At 48.8% G+C, this 22,253-nt stretch overlaps 10 protein-coding genes across 10 annotated transcripts; 7 read left to right on the forward strand and 3 right to left on the reverse strand.

Annotated features, from left to right (window-relative positions):
* Positions 1–2,066: 2,066 nt before the first annotated feature.
* Positions 2,067–2,827, forward strand: LY89DRAFT_673995 (uncharacterized protein; the record flags this gene model as incomplete). Its single annotated transcript, XM_018213404.1, has 3 exons — positions 2,067–2,080; positions 2,229–2,569; positions 2,601–2,827. The coding sequence occupies 3 exons, from the start codon at positions 2,067–2,069 to the stop codon at positions 2,825–2,827; spliced, it is 582 nt and encodes a 193-aa protein (XP_018066574.1).
* Positions 2,828–4,076: 1,249 nt separating this feature from the next.
* On the forward strand, positions 4,077–5,015 carry LY89DRAFT_653974 (uncharacterized protein; the record flags this gene model as incomplete). The annotated part of the gene is made up of 3 exons (XM_018212275.1): positions 4,077–4,475; positions 4,596–4,688; positions 4,747–5,015. The coding sequence occupies 3 exons, from the start codon at positions 4,077–4,079 to the stop codon at positions 4,876–4,878; spliced, it is 624 nt and encodes a 207-aa protein (XP_018066575.1). The 3' UTR covers positions 4,879–5,015.
* A 223-nt stretch (positions 5,016–5,238) lies between these two features.
* LY89DRAFT_738838 (uncharacterized protein) lies at positions 5,239–6,264 on the reverse strand (the record flags this gene model as incomplete). Its single annotated transcript, XM_018220407.1, has 1 exon — positions 5,239–6,264. The coding sequence occupies one exon, from the start codon at positions 6,262–6,264 to the stop codon at positions 5,239–5,241; it is 1,026 nt and encodes a 341-aa protein (XP_018066576.1).
* A 2,081-nt stretch (positions 6,265–8,345) lies between these two features.
* On the forward strand, positions 8,346–9,150 carry LY89DRAFT_224929 (uncharacterized protein). The gene has a single exon (XM_018205976.1). The coding sequence runs from the start codon at positions 8,554–8,556 to the stop codon at positions 9,049–9,051; it is 498 nt and encodes a 165-aa protein (XP_018066577.1). The 5' UTR covers positions 8,346–8,553; the 3' UTR covers positions 9,052–9,150.
* A 404-nt stretch (positions 9,151–9,554) lies between these two features.
* On the forward strand, positions 9,555–10,758 carry LY89DRAFT_224927 (uncharacterized protein). The gene has a single exon (XM_018205975.1). It carries the CDS (start codon positions 9,704–9,706, stop codon positions 10,466–10,468), a length of 765 nt encoding a protein of 254 aa, XP_018066578.1. The 5' UTR covers positions 9,555–9,703; the 3' UTR covers positions 10,469–10,758.
* A 551-nt stretch (positions 10,759–11,309) lies between these two features.
* On the reverse strand, positions 11,310–12,288 carry LY89DRAFT_562655 (uncharacterized protein; the record flags this gene model as incomplete). Its single annotated transcript, XM_018208481.1, has 2 exons — positions 11,310–11,710; positions 11,790–12,288. Coding segments are annotated over 2 exons (900 nt in total), but the record flags the coding sequence as incomplete, so codon positions are not given.
* Positions 12,289–14,575: 2,287 nt separating this feature from the next.
* LY89DRAFT_593846 (uncharacterized protein) lies at positions 14,576–15,256 on the forward strand (the record flags this gene model as incomplete). Its single annotated transcript, XM_018209772.1, has 2 exons — positions 14,576–14,878; positions 14,942–15,256. The coding sequence occupies 2 exons, from the start codon at positions 14,576–14,578 to the stop codon at positions 15,254–15,256; spliced, it is 618 nt and encodes a 205-aa protein (XP_018066580.1).
* Positions 15,257–15,397: 141 nt separating this feature from the next.
* Positions 15,398–17,277, forward strand: LY89DRAFT_225053 (uncharacterized protein). The gene is made up of 4 exons (XM_018205977.1): positions 15,398–15,889; positions 15,937–16,203; positions 16,249–16,756; positions 16,808–17,277. Exons 1-4 carry the CDS (start codon positions 15,641–15,643, stop codon positions 17,143–17,145), a joined length of 1,362 nt encoding a protein of 453 aa, XP_018066581.1. The 5' UTR covers positions 15,398–15,640; the 3' UTR covers positions 17,146–17,277.
* A 347-nt stretch (positions 17,278–17,624) lies between these two features.
* On the forward strand, positions 17,625–18,506 carry LY89DRAFT_738843 (uncharacterized protein; the record flags this gene model as incomplete). Its single annotated transcript, XM_018220408.1, has 1 exon — positions 17,625–18,506. One exon carries the CDS (start codon positions 17,625–17,627, stop codon positions 18,504–18,506), a length of 882 nt encoding a protein of 293 aa, XP_018066582.1.
* Positions 18,257–20,771, reverse strand: LY89DRAFT_786346 (carboxypeptidase S3, penicillopeptidase S3, CPD-S3). Its single transcript, XM_018222976.1, has 7 exons — positions 20,427–20,771; positions 20,212–20,379; positions 20,069–20,165; positions 20,000–20,017; positions 19,785–19,946; positions 19,671–19,735; positions 18,257–19,621 (listed from the first exon to the last, which is right to left on the reverse strand). The coding sequence occupies exons 1-7, from the start codon at positions 20,617–20,619 to the stop codon at positions 18,723–18,725; spliced, it is 1,602 nt and encodes a 533-aa protein (XP_018066583.1). The 5' UTR covers positions 20,620–20,771; the 3' UTR covers positions 18,257–18,722.
* Between the last annotated feature and the right edge of the window lie 1,482 nt (positions 20,772–22,253).

Raw genomic sequence — 22,253 nt, forward strand, 5'->3', positions numbered from 1 at the left:
AGGCGTAACTTTCCATGAAGGCTCAGTCTTCCGAGGGTTGGGTGTGGTGTGAAGGTATCACTGATGGCTCTGGTTAAGTGTAAGCATATTGCCCACAATCTTGTATGATAGGCGGTGTAGGATTTAAGTAAGAGATGCTGGGAAGAAACAAATAGGTGATTTGACAGTGGTTGTGTTATTGACAGCCAGAAGAGGGAACTGCTTTCGGTAATCTTGTTTACAATGATTTCATGTCGAAGCCCTCTCAGGTCTTGTTGTGACCAATGTCGTTAACAGACGGTCCTTCCAAGCTAGCAAGCACGGGCCAGATCATCTCATATGACTCTTCGTTCTGTCCAAAGGTATGGTTCTGCTCACAAAGAATTCATGCTGTACTCATCCACGGCTTTGATGTAATGGGCGTGAATCTGAGGTAGTCTTCCGTAAAACGCAGGTACGACCTAATCATCTCATCAACTTTTGGGATGTTCTAGACCAAACATAATACACGCTGACATCTTGTTCGATCCTGTTATGTTGGAGCAGTTGTCATGCGAAAAACGCAGGCACGACTTAGCTTGACTTTAATGCTTTTATGGTATATTCAAAGGTGTATTCTACTCATAAATCAGCCTCGCTGAAATGTTCTTTGGGCTTGCTGTCTTGAGCGTGAATCCTAGGTCATCTTCCATAAATCGAAGGTACGACCCAATCGACTCATGCTTTTAGGGTATATTTAAAGACATACTTAGGTTGTCACGAAGCCTTCTGCTGAAGTCATCTTTGGCCTGATCGTGAAGATTATGAATCCCAGGTGGTTTTCCGTAAATCGCAGGCACGACCTAGCGCATTTAAGTCGGCTTTGAAGTACATCTAAGGGCTTTCATACAACATGACTTCACGTCTGCTGAGGATTGTTGCCTCGACGGCCTCAGGACGTCGAGCTAGGGTAGTTGCAACGCGCAAGGTATCTCCTTTGCCCCACACGCTTCATCCTTTCTCCAAAATTGCCCAAGTCAACAAATATTCACGCAGCACACTCAATCAATCGCCGCAAGATGGAGGCAAGGTAAGGGAATATCCAGGACTTGAGATTCAACAAGGGGCAGCGGCTGATTCGATTATTTGACTGAAAGCAGGTCCAAGATCGAGTCCTTGTCGCCATCATTAGTGCAGCTCAAGCTCCAAGCAGACTATCCTTTGCACCTCGAAATACCTACAACTAAACCGAATTCTCACTCGAGACGCTCAGTAATGCCGATCATCACTCTGTATCTGCACAGAAAACACATCCAGACACACCATTTCATCAATCATAGCCAAGAATACAAATTCCCGCGCCACTGACTCGTCCTTCAATCAGAAAAGGATCATTGTATGCCAACCTTGCTGGACAAGTACCAGACCTTGCTGACACTCCTTTCTAGTACGAAACTCTTCGCGCCTTGATATTTCCACTGAAAGGATCATACACTTCGATGGCTGCCAGATACACCGCGCTTCCACTTCGCGTCGAGTCTGAAAGCTAAAAGATAGCAAAGGAGAACAAGTGCCGATTGGGTGGTATTCGGCACAAAGCTTGACTTTAGAGTGGAGGTGAGTGCCCTGCTGCGCTTGAGAACTTGAAGGCGAAGCCTATGGAACAAGTATTGATTATTGACGAGGAGATTAGTGCCCACAAGTGCTTCTAGTGCTCTGACCTTTTCAAAACACTTTGATTTCAGTCACATCTTAGAGAGGCACCAATGGGTTGTTTCTTCTCCCGTCACCACCCGCGGCTCATAAATTGGACATCACCCGAAACACTCCTAGCTTTCGAAGCCTAGCTTCAAGCGTTTCTTGTACGTACCCATTCCTGGGTTGTCTACTACAAGTACAACGGTGCTTGGGCAACTAGGCACATGTACAAGGCTAAGGATTGTTTAGGACTCATAAGCTCTGCTAGCTTTCTACTCGACTTCTTCGCCCGATCCCTAGTCGGCATAGTTTATGGTTAAGACTACGACGGTATCTGCGTGTAGTCCCTGTGGCTGCATGTGCGGCTGGCCGTACACAATTGGTTGTAGAGACCATTTTGTAACGACGACATGATCTTTACGATGTAACGGTACGAGGAATGATCACACCTCGATTTGCTTGGTTGGGTATTTTTCTCTCGAAGAACACCTTTCTGCATTACCTTTCGACCCTCCCTTGGCTTGAGCCGATAGTCCCTCTAAGTAGCTGGCGACCAGCCAAAGTTAACCTAGCGGCTCCAATCATCTTGAAGGCACTGAAGCGAATGACTTGAGCTGGAAAGCATGCTTGGGGAGAAGCGTTCTGGGGTACTATGAGAACAACCCGGTTGAAGAGGTTCGCAATCGTGAAGATTTTGCCGGTCCGATCGAACACCCGACCTCAGCCCGACCTCAAGTCAAGCTACCAGGACATTGGGAGTCGACCGATGCTACAACGGTCGAAGGAGGAGGAGGAGGAGGTCTGAAGGATGGCGAGATCGATGATGCTGTTCAATTAGACGGAACGGACCTTGGGGACGTAGAGTTGGAAGACCTATTGGAGTTGGAAGAGGAAGATGGAAAATTGATCGTTGGTCTGATTTTCACTGCTCTTGCTCCACAAAGACACCTCAGTGAATGAGGAGAGCTTGGCGGACTTCCTCAGGAATGCTCCTCCACCACCACCTGAACCGACTTCGGTACAAGGTGGGCCTCAACGCCCAAGCTATGAGCCAGCTGAGATTCTTACTCACGAGTGGAACAAATACCGTGACACTGTCATTGCAACCGCCGGAGTCGATCAACTGATCCGAAACTTTTACTGCTTCTACAAGCAGACAGGTCAAAGGTAGGAGCTTCCTCGTCTGTTCATCTCCGCAAAAAGTCTTGAAAGCTAACGAAATCTCCCAAGGCTTCGGCACAAACCTCCACGCCTGCCTATTCGCTCAACCATCGTTTCTACTCGAGCGTGCGAATACAGCTGCTACAAATAACTGGTGTTTAAAACCAGTTTACAACGCTAGATTCGAAGCAGATGTTCAGGCTGAGGTGGAGAGGAACATCGACCAACTGTTTAAGGGAGGAATTGAGCAATTCGACAACAACCGAATCGAAATGTTGAGCTTTCGAGCATGCTGCACGACTGTTCCATGCTAAAGAACAGTGGCTTGCCAGACATCGTCAAAGTCCACTTCCGCTTCGACTATCTCCCAGCTCCGCCCTGAATTGGATAACAATTGATATCAGGGAGGATGGAGCAGACGAGATTAAGAGCCACAAATGCTTCCGTGGTGTCGATTCGACAGCTTCGCGGAATCCTCCCTAACGCCAGGAACAACACTAAGAACAAGAGGTAAGGACTTGTCGCGGAACCAGAGTCGGGTGGTTATATTGACGCTGTAATAGGGTCTGAAGATGGTCTTCTATAACGCAAATAAACAGATCGGCTCCGAGAATAACAGCAGCATTCGGCAAGGGTATGGCGTCAACTACCTCTAGAGTGATGATTCATTCTTGCCACAGATGAAATTCTCGTCATCTCCCGCAATAGAGCGGCTCGTATTAAGAGATTGAGGCATGGAGCCAATATACAGAGGAAGATGAAAAGATAGCTCATGGGAGACGAACCCGTGGTGTCGACTTCCTGGTAAGTACTTACTCATCTCCAACGATGAAGAGTGAAAGCTACTCTTTACAGCACTGTATTTGTACGCTATTATTGTATTTGTACCCATTACTGTATTTGTACTCTGTATCATAGCATTGCAGAAACTTAGCCTCACAACTCCATTATCCTTTTGGGATGTCTGCGGACCTATCTCCGAATACCTTCTACTCAACTCTCACTCTGGCTATGGTAAGGTACAGCCCTCCATAATTGATAGCACCCAAATCGTTGTTCGCCAACATTACAACACGCAAAATGATTGGCAGCGCATACGAACCCAACTCCAAACCTTATCTCCAACATTCTGCAAAAGAGCGGCGTCACCGTCAGCACTAAGGAACCCTTGAAAAGCCCCTCCCGCAACACCATACTCTCATCTTCCATCTCTTCCCCATCTCACTTCTTCTGTAAATCCAACCCCTCAAAAACCAACAATGCATTCCCTCCTCCTCCTCCTCTTTTCCCTCCCAACCCTCCTCCTCTCCCACGGCATCCTAATCTCCCCCCCAACCCGCGCCCCAGGCCCAGCCTCCCTCTCCTACTGCGGCGAATCCATCACCGGAATAATAAAAGCAGACAACCAATCCGGCATCGAGGCGCTGCACAAAGCATCCGTCACCTCCAAAGACTACCATGCTGATAAATGCAACCTCTTACTCTGCAAAGGTCTACAGCTAGAGGATAATGAGAAGAATGTGCAGACGTGGAGCCCGGGCGAGGAGGTCGTGTTGAAGGTTTGGACGAGGATTCCGCATGTGGGGTGGTGGAGTGTCGGGATTGTGGATGCGGGGAGTTTGTTGCTTGTTGGGGGGGGAAGCGTGTGGGGGTTCCTTGTCTTGGGCTGCGTGTTGTGTTGGGGGGGTTTGGTGGCGAGTTGCTGACTTTTGGTAGTGAAGACCGGGGAGACGGGGAGTTTTAGTGGGTATGAGGTCGATGAGTATGGAGAGATGGAGAGAACGAAGGTGGAGGCAAATATGATGGTTGATTTTGAGATCGAGGTTGTGATTCCGAAGGTCTTTCCTAGGTGTGCTGTTCCCGGTGATTGTGTAAGTCGATCATGAGTGGAATTGAAAGGGAATACGGAATATGCTGATGGGCAATTAGGTGTTGCAGTGGACGTGGTTTGGGAGGGTGGTGAAGCAGACTTATGAATCTTGTGTTGATTTTGTGGTTGTGCCTGAGAGTTATGAGGTTGGTGGTGGGGATGATGAGAAGCAGAAATATATTTCACAGTGAAGGTTCTAGGTGTTTGAGTTGTTGGTTGGGTTTTGTATTTTTGGGGGAATGTGGCATGTAAATCTGAGCGTTCGTAATGCTGTTTGGATAATAATTATAGAAAGGCGTATGTTTATCATGGCCAGAGTGAGAGTTGGGAAACAAGTAACAAGGATATGCACGGTAAACAATCAAAGAGTGCTGGGGAGTTGTGAGAACTTTGGTGTTAATGACCGCTCGTAGCACACTCATTTTATATGGACCCTTGTTCCAAAGAAAGCATAAACAAGAAAACGTCACCACATGACATGTTCGGAACGAAAAAGTCTCTACACATCGTCCTCATCATCCCAACCGATACTCCAACTCCGCAAACTCTCCTTATTCCGCCGGCACACTAGCCATCCTCGGTCCCCTCTCACTCAAAACTCGTCCTCCATCCTCATCCCCCACCTCTGTTCCACCTATCTCGCTATCTCCGACGCCACTAACACTCCTCAAGCCGCCCCTCATCCCCAGGTCCTCTTCCTCTGCCTCATCAACAGCCGGCCTATACGGCGCACCCCTCAGAGGCTTCTCTATATACCCACCTTCCGCCCTATACGGCGCACTGATATCACCCTTCCTTATCCTCCTCCTCTCCCTCCTCCTCAAGAAAAAGAAAAGAAGTGCTGATAAAAGAATCAAAGCCGCGAGCGGAACACCAATCCCTACCCCTATCTTCGCTTTTGAGGTCATTCCGCCCGTTGCTGCAGCAGGAGTAGAGGAAGTAGAAGCTGGCGCCATGCTCGTCTTAGAAGGAGTAGCCGTCGATGAACTGCCTCCACCACTTCTGGACCCTGTCGTCGTAGCCGTAGTCGAAGCAGCAAAATCCCCCTCATGCCACCTAACCCAAACAGCCGGCGCCGCGATAAGATCCCCACTAAAAGTAAACGTCTTCGTCCCTCCATCCTGTACCCCATCACCTGTATACGGAACCGTCGTCACAGTCGTAACACCCACCTTACTGGCGCAGAACGTCGAACTACTGCCCCCATCTACCGCATTCGTCGTCGCGGCACTGAACCCGGGTTCGCAGCAAAAAGCCGTGAGTTCGCCCCCAGAAGAAGAAGAAGAAGTTGTAGGAACGGTGTTGTTGGACCAGCCGCTGGGACAGAGGCCCGGGGAGAAGAAGACGTGTTCGTCGTGGAAGCCATAGGCGCCGTAGGTGGTTGTCAGGGCGGCGGTGCCGAGCGGGTAGCCGGATGGGAAACAGGTTGAGGCGAGGGAGAGGAAGCGTCGTGGGTAGATCCAGGGGAGATAGGAGGTGTTTGAGATTGCTTCGACGGTTATGCTGGAGCAGGGTGGGGGTGCTGCGAAGGCTGTTGTTAAGGGGCCTAGGTTGAGGTCTGGTGGGGTTGTTGTCATTTTGATATTGGGAAGTGGGGATGAGTGAAGGAGGGAATCAATGGGGAAATTGGAAAATTGAGGGGAATGGGATTATAATATGAGCTGTTCGCCATATAGTTCATGAGGCTGTGATGCGCCCGGCCAGCCTCATTATGCACACCTCGCAGGTCCCAGCCTGTTTGGATGTCTTACATGTTAGGGCCGCGAAAATGCCCTCCAGCCGTTGCAGATCACGGTCGAGGCCGCGAAGAAGAAATTCTGTAAGCCACTTGATCGATTGAGCACATTGGATTGTGCGGCTGTGAAGCTCTGGGGAAAGGTAGCGGTTTTTTGCGACCCGAGGCGGCAGACTGCGATACGATCTGATTGGATATCATGAAGAACGAAGATGCACATAAATCCACCTCTGGATGAGGCTGCGGAGAAACATTTATTACTTGATGAAGAAGCGAGTATGCGCAAGCAGGTTTTCGTACATGACTTCATGTGATTCAGCCCGACTGTATCAAGGAAATGTGCGAGTTTTGTGGAGGCTGTCCATTTGGATGTGATTGAAATCAATCCCAAACAATGGTGTTTGAAGTACTCAAGGCTGAGGCAGTGTTGGAATCCAAGATAGAACTACCGCATTGGAACAATTGATTCCAATGTTCATGGACTGTTCCACACAACCTCTCAGGGTCGTTCCATGGCCAGACCACATATATATATATATAAGCACTAGCTCGCACCCGGTCTAAAGTAGTGATTCCCAGGGGTATTGTTTCCAAGTCATATCCATATAACTTCTCCTCGATGATAGACATCAGTCTTGCCAGAGACTCAAGCTGGTAATCCGTCACATCAAACTTATGCAACGGGACATGTCCAGCCTGGAGAGAGTTCAACAGCACCAAACACCGCGCTTTGTCCCTTGCAGATAGCACTCGCACAATCCGGCCACATAATCGCTCTGAATTACCACGACTAGTTCCACTGGGAGAGTGGAGTCTGTTTTGCGTAGTATGTGTACTCCAACGTTGGGAGATCCGAAGTATTCTCCTCCGCCGGCTGTGGCAATCCCAATACGCTTGAACAGATCGCCCAGCACATTTTCTGCTCGCAGATTTTCGAGGAGGGTGGCATACGAGGCTCGGAAAGCTCCATGTCGTTTGCGATTTCGTTCAGAGGAGATGGCTGTGTTCGTTGGAATGTCCGCATAGCTATTCAGCGAAAAGCGGTGCGTGAAAGACCATCTCTCAGAACATCTTTCTCCAATGTCCCCACGAGCGAATGTCAGCAGGAGCGAAATCTGTCTTTGTTTCTGTCCGCTGAGCGAACGACGGAAAGTTGAGACTATTTGGAAGTCGTTGTTATGAAGAGGAAGAGAAAGAGATCTGACAGCGGAAAAGAGCCACAAGTACTTTCCATGCTTAGTCACCACAATATCGCTTTTCTTTCATCTCTTGGCCACCGAACGGAACGTGGCATACCGTTGTCTTCTGGAATATGTTACTGTAGTATCGTAGCATTTGTGGTGGCACTTGAAAGTCTTTAAAAGATTGCCCACGAGGCTGTGATGAATCGAGTGATGAGCTTGCTGGAGTGCGAACCCGAGCCCGAGGCCAAGCCTGTGCATCTTGCAGGTTGGCTATCTGCGGCTCCAACTCTCCAGACTTCGATGTTACCTGTATTACCACCGGGGATGCAGTGGCGCTACTACCTGAAGGCAGACAGCCTCATCCAGGTGTGTGTAGTACAAGAAGGCATTGTATCGCCCTTTTCACGATCATTGCCACCAAGGACTCTCAACACATTCCCGTCTTCGCATCCGTTTATGTTACTTCCCTCCCGAATGCGAGACGACGAAAATGAAAGAGACAGATTGATGATTATCAAGCCACCTATCTGACTGTAAAGTCTGCCCTCGTTGGGGGCCTACAAAAATGAGAAGAGACAGATGATTACCAAACCATCTGAATCTGACTGTGAAATCTGCCCTCGTTTCGGGCAGTTGAGAGTGTTGGATGATCGTCAGCAGATTTGCGAGCGACATCAAGAGAACGCGCAAGCAATTGTCAGCACTACTCGGTGTCGGTGGCGAGGGTTTGCTCTTCCCTCGGACATGAGCGAGATTATGCTTGCGACGGCTATTCTGAGTGAGGAGGTGTTGCATAGCCAAGTTGGTTGCGCGCGAAAGCAAGTTTCCCTTCATCCACACCACCAAATGCATCATTTCCTGTTTCTGGCTCCGACGATCGGTCGTAACCTTATCGCTGGAAATACTTGCGCGCGTCATCAAATGTCAGCAATCAGGTGCTGCCACGTATGATCACACCCTCGACTCGGCGGGAATCCTTCGACGGACGGACGGATGTAACGGCCAATACGATCTGCGTCGCTCTCTGCTTATCCATTCTCAGCTGGCCAAGGAGTGGGGACACTTTTGGTTTCATGCGCAACCAACTCTGCCGTCTGTACGAGGAGACGAGCAAATTCTTCCCTGCAATCTGTGCATCAGCTGCGGTCGATCGAGAAGTTTTGCTTGCGCCGGCTTGGCCATCTCGCACTCACTCGACACTGCCTCAATGCCAATCACACTACACTACACCACCGAGGAAACGCCATTACGTAGAGCAAATGCGAACGATCGCAAAATGGGGTCATTTGATGGCCGGCGACACCAAATCTGCCTTTCGAATTCATGCACAGCCTCAGCTCATTTCCACCAAAGCACTCAATCTGCCTTGCTGCAAGACCAAGACTTTGCACCCCGTCTCGAAGGGTAATTCATTTTTGCCGCCTTCCCTCTTAGGAGGGAGGTAATCAGCCCTACTCCTCACAGGTTGTACAGTCGGTGCTGCCGCCATTACTCTGAATTGGCGAATGCGATGACTCCCGTTTCTGCTCATTCTTGGCCGCAACTCTCCGCTGGCGATTAACTCTGACGACCTGCAGGTCTTGATGCCAGATTGTCTGTCCAACGCAAAGACTGACTGTATGGCGGTAAGTAGTCATTCTGGAGTCATGCACCAAATAATGCATCGGCAAGCTCTTTGTGGTGGTGGCAGCCTGCCGCCATCCAAGTCCAGCAGTTAGGCGGCGGCTTTGTGAGATTCTTCGGTAACCTCAACCAGGGAGCGACATGGATGCCGCCCTTTTGTGGCTGAGACTGGACCATCACTCCCCCACCACCGCACCCATGCTCCTTTGATCGGAACTCAACTTAAGGTTACATGGGTGGCCTCACAGGACTGCAGGACTTCGATCAGGAAAACATATAAGCAAACATGTCTCCCTCCATTGACCAATTCCTTTCTTCTCAAATATTCCCACATTCTTGCATACAAAGAACGTCTTGGATCTCAACTCAATTCCTCTTCATCACCAACCACACACACAAAGTCTTCTCTTGAAATCAGCCAAAGTGTCGACCACTTACAGAACCACCAAATACTACACCACCGCACCCCTCACAATGTCTCCCACGGCATTCAAGCAACAACTCCTCCAGCTCATCGCCGAGATAGAGGAGTGCCACGATCTCTGCCAAAAAATCAGAAGAACCCGCAGTCTCGGTTCAACCCACGAAAGCATCGACCTCTTCCAAAAAGACATTCTGCCCTCGGCCCTCAAGATCGAAGACGCCTACCGCGCCGAAGTAGCCTCAGTCGGTTCACGCATGGACCTCGGTGACGAGACCGCAAGATCACAACTCAATCGCAGCATCCGGGACCTCCAACTCACCGTCTCGACCCGCTTAGCTGAGATCGCCAGCCCGAGACGCCACGACCACGTTCAAGTAGAAAGCCCAGGATTCAAAAAGCTGCGCGAGAGATGGTGGAAGATCATCCGGGATGTCCTCGACATCCTCAGCGAACTTGGCCGAAGACTGTCTAGCATGAAAGCCATTCCACCGGGACTCTCACCCGAAGAATTCGCCCGACGAGCAGATATCAGAAACTACGTCTCTGTGCCTGACCGCAAAGTCGCGCCCCGCTCCGACGAGATGATCGTCAAGAACAAAGATCTAGAAAAATTAATGTCGCACATGAAGAACTCGTGGGTCGAGATCGAGGAGCAGGGTCTCCCGGCGTGGCAGAACGCGTTCGATGCCGCGAAGATCGTGTTCCATAAGCCGTCGGGCTTCATCCAGCCTTTGAGCAAACATGTTAGGTTTCCGGAGCCGGAGTGGAGGGGGAGAGGGAGCTCGCATAGTGGGAGTACGAGGGGTGGGTGGTGAGGTGAGATGGAGGACGTGGCGGTATGATTGAACGATTTTTCTTTTCGGTGTATTTTTTGAAAGCATCAGCGGGTTGGGAGGGAGGCAGGCAAGGCGTTTGGGAAAATTTGGTTGAGAGCGGATTTTTTGAGCTCTGGTGTTGCGCAAGCAACAATTTATTCCCCGAAGATACGTGGAAGCAGCTTAGTGCTGGGCTTGGTGGTACATAGAAAGAATACAATCTGTTATCATCAAATCGTTGATACCTCTTTGCTATATTGTGATGAACCTCTTAAATATGTCCACGTTGAGGGGGTCCGGATCATTGTTGCCTCTTCGTGTGGTACGGAATCTTACCTGAGGGTGAGGGTCAAGGGGGCGGATCACGTGAGAAAAGGGTTTTCCAGGTTGTCTTTGATTTAACTTCTATTGAGCTATGAGCTGCAGGAAATCAACAAGAAAACGGTTTCCTTGCAAACATATTCTACACTCTCTCTGAGAATGCCTATGATGTACGGTCCTCGAGGTAGGTCTACCTGATCGAGCATCTGCGCTCTTCAAAGTGCACTTCTCTTTGCAAATTTTGTTGGAATTACTTAAGACTAGCGTCGTCGAACCACTAATCACTCAGCTCACTTCAACTACTTCTTTATGTATTGTCGAGAAGATTTCTGCAGCACTAATACAATGACTGTAACGGCAACTCCAAGATGTAATCATCTTTCAAGCAGCCTTCCGATCTGATACTTTTCCCATACGAACATTCAAATCTCCGCAAACCAATCTCACCAACCTATGAACCCCAAGGAATCCACCCCTTCAACGAATTCACCCACCCCGTTCCCGCCACCTCTCCGCTCCCCTTGAACGCCTCCAAATGATCAAAAGCCAAGAACCCCGTCCCCTCCAAACATCCCACATACTCACACTCAATCTCATCCTTCTTCAAAACACTCGTCTCCACCCACAACATCAACTTAGCAATCCTCCCCATCGCCCCCGCCGGACAATAACTCGCCAGAAAGTTATTCCTCAACGCCACATGGCCTTTGTTCCGCACGCCGATCCGCTCCATGTATCCGTGATCCAGGAAATAGAACAGTTGGATCTTGCGGTTGTAGTTCAGGGCTTCGGGGACAGAGTCACGGTATGTACCGCTACTTGGAACGTAGCAGAGGCGCGCGTCTAGGATTCCGGATGAGGGCGGTGCGTTTGCCAGGTCCGTGATCCAGTTCGTTACTGAGGCGTCGAAATTCTCGAACCCTATCATATCACCTCAATCAACACCCTCTCCCTTCATTCAAAGTTATATAAAAAAAAAACCGACGGGCTAAAGACTCACAATACCGCTTCTCCTCCTCCCCAATCCCAGAATGATCCTGCCCCTCAACCACAAAACACAAATTCTCCGGAAACCCCCCAATCACCACCCTCCCCTCCCTAATCCGCCCATCCCCATCCCCATCCCCATCCCCAACCCCCCTCCTCGGTTCCGGCGGCACAGCCAACGAACTATCCATCCTATTCGTCTCAGAATTCTCGTCATACCGATCGCGATAGCAGCCCCAATAGCCCTCCGCGCTTGTGCGCTCTACAATCGTGCCTACGTGCGCCATGCCCTCTTTTTTCGGGCCCGCGAGCCCGGATTGTGTTCGACGCGGAGAGATGAGCAGGATTTCGCGGTACATGCCGGCGGAGGGGGGGAGCGAGCCCCAGAAGGCGGTTACGGGGGCGGAGGTCCACCATGCTTGGTAGGAGGGGAGGGAGGGCCAGTAGGCGAGGAAGAGGGTCGTTTTGAGGGTGGGGGATGAGGGGGAGGATTGGATGAGGTGCTCGATGTAGGGTGCGGAGGGGGCGGAGGGGGTGATGAGGGTCGTGAAGGTGGTGATTAGGGTTTGGTGGTGGGGGGTGTGGTGTTGGATGCCGAAGATGGAGTAGATTATGGGGGAGGTGGGGAGGTCTACTCCCCACATGGTTGATGGCTGGGATGGGTTGTGGGTTGGAATGGGGTTTTGGGACAAGTACTTTAAGTGCAGAAGGGAAGGGAATGGGAGGTATGGATATATCTTGTTTTCCTGGAGGGGTCGTACAGCTCTGAGCACCCCGCACTTATTGATAAGATGCTTGAGAAGCTTGGAGCTGCATATAGGAGTTGCATGGTGATCTACCAATCTTCATTCCGAAACCAAGCCTCAGACTCGTGGCCGAGGATTGACAGCCGCCACAGTCCAGTCGGCTAGGGTCCTAACCGCCACCAAGATATCTCGCTGGTCATATTTCAACAAAAATTATCGTATCTTAACTAGAGATATCAAAATCGCCTTTCTTGGCTCGAGAAAACGGAAGTTGTACGTTGTGGAGCAGAGATTCAACAAATCAGACTCTGTTAAAAGGAGCGCAAATATTCCGCGCTCGGTTCCGCTGCGACTGAGTGGACCCACGTTGGTCTATGAACTTGAACAAAGAAGAGCTGGCAGCTGCGGAAAGGCGGGCACATGCATATGCATTCGTACAAGTTGTGGAGCTTGGTGGTCCAGTCGATGTTCCCCTATTTTGTGGCGGAGAAGCGAGGATTAAGCGAGTTGATTGGCTGGTTATGTTTAATGGCAACTATGAGCGGTTGGAACTCTGGTCTGTGGCCCAGAGAATTGAGCGTTGGGAATCTTTAAGGAGAATATGTGCTTTGCATGGAGATCCGTGCCTATTCCGAGGTGGTAAGTAACAACTAAGTGCTGCTAACATACTACGTATTTTTCAAGAAATTCCACGGCTATTGATGAAGTTGAAAAAATGAATAATTGAAAATGGTACAGTGCATGAAAAATTGACATTGATAATTGAGTTATTGGTTTCGACTCTACTCATCGAAAGAAGCCTCAGAGCTCTATCACCTCTCCTACTCAACGTCCTTCAAAGAAATTCCTTCCCATATCCCTTCAAACCCAGACACTCGCAACTCTTCTCGCACTGCCTCGCCAGAATCTTCGGACATCGATTCTTAGCCCCATTACATCGCATAACCTCATCATCATCTCCGCAAGAACAACCACAATCCCCAAAACAGAACGAGACGGAGGTTGGAGGCTCGCAAGTGATAGTCGGGTCAGGAGGAAGAGCGGGGCAGGAACAAAACTCGACACAAGTGTCGGCCATATTTCTTGTACAGGTCCATCTGTTTGTGGTGCAGGATAGATCCCCGGAGGTACAGGAACAGTTGCACTTGAGGGCGCAAGTGGAGGTAGAGATTGGAGGTTTGCAATTGATGTTGAGAGCTGGTGGTGGAGTGGCGGGAGTCGTGCAGAAGCAGTACTCGGTGCATGTATCTGCTGTGGTGTTTGGACATGTGTTTTGGGTTGTGGGGCAGGAGAGTTGGATGCCGCTACATGAACAATCACAGTTTGTGATACAAGTGGAGGTAGATATTGGAGGTTTGCATGCTACTGTCGCGGCATAGGATGTGACGGCTAGGCTGGTGAAGATTGCTATGGCGAATCGAATGTTCATGGTTGCTGTTGTTAAGAATTAAACTAGAGAATCTGAGCTAACGTGTGGAGAGAAGTTTATATCAGGAGTCCTCAGCTGCTTCGTATGCAGTCTACGGCACAGTGTTGGAAGTGAGGCTTACATAAATGTTGCACATTTATACACCTATGAAGAGGGGTGCTGCAGTTGATATTTGCCTACATCCTTGAATGTTGGGAACGAAATTACAACGCCATATAATTGATTCCTTGCGAGCTGCTATCAGAAAGCGGCTGCCAGACATTCAGGGTTGGCTCATGCACGTGACTGTAACTTAATTCCAAATGTTGACAATACGGCGTGATCATCTGGAAAGAGATCCTTGTCTCAGACCTTCTCTCCTAATGACATCTCCTTGGTGAATTGATGCGATCATAAGGGCAACTATGCTAGGTGGTGTTATTTATGGCAGTTCTTCCACGTGTCTCGAGCTAGCGTCTCGCTAAAATAAAATTATGTTGTAGAGCAGCATCTCGAAACCGCTTTCAAATCCTTTCTTCTTTCTTTCATAGAATTTCAGCCAGCGCACGCAATACACCCCAACCGCACTCCAACGTTGGAGAGCAATCATTACACCACCTTCAACTTCGGCGCTGCTCTGTCATCATGTCTGCTCGCCACGCAAACAGATCTCGTCGACCTCAGCAACCGGATAGGGAAAGAGGCAGTGGCCGACCACGAGGTGGATTCGGTGACAGCGAGCGAGGTCCACTCTCTTATGGACCAGTCCCCTCTACTCGACAGGTCAATGTTGGTTCACCTGTTTCCATCGTCTTGAAAGTGGATCAGCCAACTGGGCATCAAGTACAAGGAATCGTCGCTGAGCTTCTGACCCGAGGTGACCATCCGCGAGGAATCAAGGTACGACTGCAAGATGGAAGAGTTGGCAGAGTCCAGAAAATGATATCTGTAGAGGAAGCCGACGCTGCATCCGCGGGGCTGAGCGGACTAGGCAGAAACGGCGGAGCACAGATGGGAGTTAGCACAGTGACGGCTGAAACAATCGCATTCTCAAGGAGCAGATATTCGGACTTCAGAGCTGATGCAACCGAGGAGCCAGAAAGAGAGGCAAGCCTTGCAGATTATGTCGTCAAAGACAAGAGGAAGAGTAAAGGACTGAAAGGAGGTAGCACTGCAACCACAGGCCCGGACAATGGACACAACGGAACCATTCAAAACGCTGATGATTCCTCGACTATATCGCCGACAGTCACTTGTCCTGTTTGTGGTGATTTCCAAGGAGATGAGGCTGCTGTTGCCCACCATGTTGATGGCCATTTTGCTTGATCATCATGATTGCCACCCAAAAATTGTTACTGCCGGCTCATCAAGTCGGCTCCCTCGATTCGTCTTGAGTTCTGGCACAAAGGAACTGCTTCTGCTTTGTAGAAAGGGAAGCTTGAAGCTATTCTTCGCAACCTTTTACATCTGAGACAGACCCGCCGTTGTGGCGTCTCGATTTCCATCCAATGAAGTTTCTTTGCAGACCGTCATCACGTGTCCATGACCTGTGCCAAGCGGTCAAGCCTTTTCTTAGGCAACCACCCTTAGATCAACACAGCCTCGAAGTGTTGAATACCGCCCTGTACTTCTGGCAGCAAGATTAAAGCAAGACAGCCTCGCACTTATCGATGTCGATAGTTGAGATAGGATGGGAACGTAATCCAAGTCATGGATCTAGGCTCAGAACAGTTCATATCCCCGCCGAATGATTCATCCGATGGCACTTTGTTCTCTGGTACATCTTCTGACGCATCGTCTGCAACAATCAAGTTGATGACTCTGAGAGCGTTACCGGAGCGGACATCACAATCCACCTCGATCACCCCAGAGCGGAGCAAAAAAGCCGAGAAGCGTGGAAGAAAAGGTCACACGAAGTCGAGAAGCGGCTGTTTAAATTGTAAACGTGCTAGAATTAAGGTATGAAGAGCGAATATTTCATGGTGATTGTTCACTCACATATATAGTGCAAAGAGAATCGCCCTTCATGTGATTACTGTGCACATCGAAATCTGAAATGCGAGTGGCCAGATATCCACGTCAACCAGATTGGGACCTTAATACGAAAGCCGACCCCTGTGGTTTCTGTCCCTATCAACCCCCAGACCCGAGATCCAGTGTATTCTGCGCAAGACTTCCGCTTGTTCTACCATTTCATCCAATATGCTTACCCGCATCATCCGCTTGGTAACGACTCTGTTTGGACACATGAGATACCAGCCATAGCGTCTAAGGTAAGATTTTATGCAAATTAGTGGCACACAATCTGATTTCATCAGTATGACTTCCTCCTTAATGCAATGTTGGCGTTATCAGCCGAGGATATGTTTGTGCTCCAGCCCTCAAGGGACAAGAACCTCCATCTGAATGCGCTGGCATATCGAGTAAAATCCGTCGAATCCTTGAGCAGAGCAGTTTCTGCTGGCATTGAGTCATTCGAGATAGGCAATGCAATGTTGGCGACTTGTTATTGTCTCATGTTCCAGTCAGTCATGCTCAACGAAGCCCTTGTCGATTATTTCTCGCACATCAGAGGATGTGTTTCGGTTGCAATGCAGATGGGCATGAGAAATATGAAGTTCATTTTCACGAAAGCTTTTGGCGATGACCAGCTTGATATGATCAAAGATGAACTTTATGCTGCACCCCTGATCAATTCCGAAGTTGTCGCCAAAGCCAATAGGTCTCTCGAAAAGATGGAGCATCTATGTCAGACGAAAGTGGAAATTTCAATGTTCCGTTTGCTTCTAAATATGGCTCGCAGCTTGATCACTTCATCTGGAGATGGTATGTTCTGACCCTATGCCTCAAATACGTGGACTCACATGGCTCTTCTAGCATACATAGAACTGCGGAAGATTTATTCTCTGTTCTCATACGATATGCAACACGACGAATTTCGCGAATTTACCAACCCGGTAAATGAAGTCTGCCAGCTTCTTCAGGCACACTTCGTTGCTATGCAATTGATAATGACTCCGATCACGAAATCAGAATGGAAAGACAGGGAATCTGCCGCTCGCGAATCGGATGAAGTTGGCGATGGAAGTACAGGTCGATGGCTGAAGACATTACATGACAATATGCCACTCCATCTCATCGAGTACTATGAGTGGACTTTATGGATTGATGACGAAGTGCAGAAGGGGAGAATATACAATGGTGTATATGAATGATCGAGAGAGCTCTGGATGAGGGATAAAAACTTGGGCTACTTCTTTTCCTTCGAAAAAGTAAGCTGGAAACTAAGCACTGCCAAATGGGATTGTAGCTTCAAAAACAAATTTCGAATTCTTGAGTTTCTCCACGATCATCATGGTACCGATACGAACATCCTAGTTGCGAGGCTGTGAAATACGGCATCGCCAATGAGAGACCTCTCTCACCAAAAGCAACAATTTCAAGGTGGAACCGTTAGCCGTCTTACACCGCTCCGAGTATGTCTATGTTTCACAGGACTGGTTCGCTTCAAGCCGTTGCTATTAGGTATTCCGTATTCCGACCCCGTTTGGGAAAAGTGGACGATCTCGCCAAGCCTCAGGAGCATCTGACGCAGTGGCGCAGGCACACCAAGGCTCACAAGGCTGAAAGAACTACGATATATGAAGGTTACAGAACCACTTTGAAGCCCTCATCTCATGAGAAAAATATCAAAATGGCGTTCGGCAATTCAATCTTCAAGTATACATCGTCTCTTTTTTCAACAAATACAACAACTACCCTTCCAGACTATGATTCTCCACCGGATTACTCGTCTATCGATACAACAACCAAAGATGTGTCTTTCCTGAAGTCACAGGCCTTAGAACAAAGTTTCATTCCTACCAGTATCCTTCAAATTCAGGCTCAAGGGAAAGTCGCATATGCATCAATCGGGTCTCCGGCGAAAGAACTCGAGACCCCAATTATCGATCCAAACAACGCGAACATAGGACCAAAGTACACAAGCATCCGGGCGCAGAAGAACAGTGGGAATTGTGTCTTGGTACAAGGTGGGAAGCATGGACAAGAAGGAGTGCAAGTCGCGAGTACGACTTACAAGTGGGGACCTGGCAAACCTCCTGTGATCCGGATTAGCAAGACACTTCAACCCGTTGAAGAAAAGGAAGTACAAGGATTCAGCAACCACGAAACCGACGAATTCGAGTTGCATTCCAAAAGCATGTTCAAACGAACAGTCTTCTTCGATAGTCAGAGATGGGGTCATTTCGAGTGGCGGTACGCTGACCGTAAGGAACGTGCTATCGCTGACACATCGGGAAACAAGTCCATCAATAATCTTCTTGTGTTGGAGAAAGTGGTTGGAAATGGACATATGGAACAGAGGATCAAAGTCGCGCAATTGGTCAGGGGGGAAGGTACGAGGACACCTGGAACCTCGAAAAATAGTGCTGGGAATGGAGGGCAATTGGAGATGTGCTTGGAGGGTAGTGATGGGCCTTTGATAGATGATGTCACAGTTGTAGTGAGCTGTTTGGTGATGCTGAAGAAGGAGATCGATAACTTGAGGGGAGCGGAGATTGCTGTCGTTTGTTGATGTTGGATCCGTGGAGAGAGGCGTCCTTTGAGCAGTAAGCTGTCGAATGGGGAGTAGATCAATTTGTGATACCCTAGATTATGAATGTTCTACTGCGGGACCAGCTTTCAATTGAGTATGTTGTAATGTAAAGTCTGACGACAATGATGGTATACGTGTATATCAGCTGACCAAATCAATTCTCATGATTACCGAATGACCTATGCTCGAATCCAATTACAACTCATCAACATATCCCAAAAGCCACTCCAGATGCCTATAACTAATCCTAGGCTGATATTCAGGCTCCATATGTCCGGATTGATACGTCTCCGCCCACATCAATCCCCGCTCATAATGCTGAATCCCCATCGTTCCCTGAATATCATCCACTCCATTCAACTCATTCTCATCAAATAATACCTCGTACTGTAAATCCGGCTCGGTGATAACAATCGGAGTACTAGGCTCGGTTTGAAATCCTAAAGCCCCGTTCCAAGTCATGTTCTGAATGGAGAGCAATGTGCCTTCGGTGATGATGATCATATCCCAATCGCCGTTTGCGACGAGAACGCGGTTGGTGTGTTCGATTACCTTGGGGAGAACGTATTGGATCGGGTCGAGGGATGTGTCGTTCTGGAAATCGTCGTCGGGGCCGTACGCACCGATGATTACTAGCCCGTTCGAGCATTCGGTCCAGGTCACGTCGGTTGGAGCGTGCATTGCTTTCTTGACGTCTGCGCGTTCGAAATAGATGCCTAGACCGGGAGTCGTGTACATTAGTGAGCCGGGGAAGCCTAAGACGTCGGGTAGCAGCGGGCACGTATCGACGATGTGGTAGATGTTGAAGCAAGGGTTTATGGCGAGTGCGGCGTAGAAGGTGAGATCCCAGACATCGCAACTGGCTTCGGTCTCGTAGCTGAAATAGCCGTCTGGTTGGATGCCGGGAGGTGGGAAGGTTAGGTACTTGTTGCGGTAGTCGGCGTATCCACAGGAGGCATCTAGGGCTTCGAGTTGGGAGATGAATGAGTCGTTCAGTCCGAAGATTGGTGCGTTTCTTTGGACTAGTGGTAGGGTGACTAATTCTTGTTGACTGTAGTCGTAGGCTCCGATGCAGGGGTCGTAGACAAGTACTCCTTCGGAATGTGAGCGTTGTTCAATCATCTTCGTGGAGGGAATTCTTACCCGCCAGATCAAAGTAAGTTGTGTCTTTCTCGTCGACCATTGCGGCAGAAATGTAGGGAACATATCTGATTATGTCATTTTTATTTATCTTGTAGGAGGAAGGAAGGAACTCACCTCCCCGCATATGATTCGCCAGTCACGTAGATCTTGAAATGCTTGATGCCGAAGAGTTCTTCAAAGTTTTTGAAGAATCCGACAAATTGCTGAGCAATTTCTTCTTCGCCAGTCGCGGTGACTTCACCAATGGAAAACCCAGTTCCAATTGGTTGCTCTACCCTTCACAGAGATCAGTAATTGCTCCAATCACTCAACCTAAGGAATAGGCTCACCAAAGCATGTTCGTGAGGCTGCAACTCGTAAGTAATTGTATCTACATTGAAAAGGGGAGTGTAACTTACTTCACCCAAGCGTAGTCATTAATCGCAGGAGCATACTGCCCAGGCTGCCAAAGGAATCTACCATTCTCTTGAAAGAAGCCCTCCAGCGAGCTACAACCTACGCTCTATTAGCCTTAACATCTCAATGCTGAAACACAGCCTACCTGGTCCACCATTCAGCCATATGGTCAGGGTATCGACAGGTGGTCCAATCGTAGGCTGGAAAACGAAAAATAATGCATTTGATTTGTTCTTCGAATCAATAGGGACCAGGCCCGAGTACAGCTCCCCAATATCGAATGGAACTTCCGGCAGCGAAGTAACTTGGTACGCTATGGATCGAATTAGCATTGGTCCCTTCCAATAGATGTCTTCTCACGTTTTGTCTCAGCAGTCAAGAACCGGAATTTTTCAGAGCGATCCTCCACGGGAGCTTCAGGAGCTTCGTGTCTAGCTTCCACAGGCGGATGCGTCCGCCGCACTCTATCACTCTGTGGTAATCTTCCAGAAGCTACAGCAAGAAAAGCAGTCCATGCCAAGAGAACCCATTGGAACCGAAAGGTCAACATCATGAAAGTTCCAAACAATCGGAACACTCGCTTTCTTGGCGGTACCCCATTTTCGCCCTGGTGGGAGCCATCCGACTTTTAAAGTCAGTTTTCAAGGATTACGAATGGCACTGGTTCCGTTCCCTGGCATAAGATCATGGACGTCTGTATGGAATGTATGCAAGGTTGGGAGGCAGGGGGCGGGTACTTCGCTTATTTACTCATTCTCGTGGGGAGAAAACCGCGCAATGTATCTTGAAAAGGAAGGTGAGACATACTGTTGTAAGCACGCAAGGCACGCACATGATCAACCTATCAAGCAAAAAGGAAATCTGCAATCAACGCCCCACAAAGCCTATTACGTACACACGATCACGATACTCTCTGGAAAGTGGATGCGATTGCGATAAGAAAGGTGGAGGGGAAATATCGTGTCAGCAAAACAAACGGAGGTAGTGAGGGGTAATGGAACTGTAGATCCTTGCTGATACAGCTGGTCAGCACGGCATCACCGTATTTCCCGTGATAAGAATCAAGCTTTCATTGCTTCGGAGATGGTGTCCAATGAAGAAGTCCGTAATGCATGCAGACCAGCCTTTGCGTTTGCCTTGCGTCATTGGAGCCCGCGGTGCAGGTAAAGTTATATATAGCGGCGATGAGTAGTTACTTACGGCAGTGACTTGTTTAAGCTTCCGGGAATCAAAACGCGAGGAGAGTATCTCAGATCATGATATGGACAAGCCCTCCACCACGTGATTGATACGGACGGACGAAGCTCTTCCGCCAATTGGAAATTGAAGTGATACAAGATCTGTTGAGATGCCTCTGATCTAAAGTATTTTTGGTCCTCATTGAATATCTGTCCACCTGCTATTCAGCTCTTGGGTCGAAACGAACATCTGGAAAGTGCCGATAGTTGAGCTTGTCTTTTCTCCAGGATTCAATCTCCTCAAGTATCATGAGTTTTATGAGCTAGTGTGCATATCCAGCATTGAATACTTAAAGTCCGCTGCTTGAATACTTCATTACAATATTTGTTACACACTACTCCATTTTTTACGTCGAACTGTTCGATGGTCATCGTCCTTTGCAGCCATTTCTATCTGTTTCTTTTTCAGCAGCACTTCCCTTCAATGATATCTCCGTTTTAACCTTTACATTTGCGCTGTGCTGCATCATCAATCGCTGCGAGATAATTATCGGAGCAGTGAAAGAGAGCCCTTGTTGCTGAGTCTTTTCAATAGTAGCGTGATACTTATCTGACCTAAAGAAATACCCAGTCTGCTTTGTCAACGACTTCATGGATGAAGGCAGATATCACTCTGTCTCCTTGTGTCTGGAGTCTACCAAAGGCCGGAAGGCTATCGAATCCATCCCTGACATACACACTAATTACCTGGGTACTTCGAATGCAAGATCTCGCAGCATGAGATTTGGGCAGTCACCAGAGACATCTCTCTACCTACGGTCTGCTGGACGAGCATGATGTAGAATTTTCAAATTTGAGCGAGTCGCAACGCTTTCAAATGTATTCTTTCCCGTCGAGGCCACAAGTATGAGAAAGTGCTTCAGAGTGACTAGTGTTCGCTTGTCAAGAGATTCGAACCTAGTAGTCAGTTGCTAGGCAGGCCAAGTATCAGGAAGAATCTGCTCTCCCA

This window comes from Mollisia scopiformis (genome assembly GCF_001500285.1).
Source record: "Mollisia scopiformis unplaced genomic scaffold LY89scaffold_22, whole genome shotgun sequence".
Classification (NCBI taxonomy): domain Eukaryota; kingdom Fungi; phylum Ascomycota; class Leotiomycetes; order Helotiales; family Mollisiaceae; genus Mollisia; species Mollisia scopiformis.

Bases quoted from the DNA above. Each gene is read 5' to 3' on its own strand.
- LY89DRAFT_224929 (XM_018205976.1), top strand. From the start codon at position 8,554: ATGATCACACCCTCGACTCGGCGGGAATCCTTCGACGGACGGACGGAT.
- LY89DRAFT_225053 (XM_018205977.1), top strand. From the start codon at position 15,641: ATGGATCTAGGCTCAGAACAGTTCATATCCCCGCCGAATGATTCATCC. The intron at 16,204-16,248 runs GTAAGATTTTAT...TGATTTCATCAG, and splicing joins TACCAGCCATAGCGTCTAAG to TATGACTTCCTCCTTAATGC. The intron at 16,757-16,807 runs GTATGTTCTGAC...TGGCTCTTCTAG, and splicing joins GATCACTTCATCTGGAGATG to CATACATAGAACTGCGGAAG.
- LY89DRAFT_224927 (XM_018205975.1), top strand. From the start codon at position 9,704: ATGTCTCCCACGGCATTCAAGCAACAACTCCTCCAGCTCATCGCCGAG.
- LY89DRAFT_786346 (XM_018222976.1), bottom strand. From the start codon at position 20,619: ATGATGTTGACCTTTCGGTTCCAATGGGTTCTCTTGGCATGGACTGCT. The intron at 20,380-20,426 runs GTGAGAAGACAT...TTCGATCCATAG, and splicing joins CTTGACTGCTGAGACAAAAC to CGTACCAAGTTACTTCGCTG. The intron at 19,736-19,784 runs GTGAGTTCCTTC...TGACATAATCAG, and splicing joins GGCGAATCATATGCGGGGAG to ATATGTTCCCTACATTTCTG.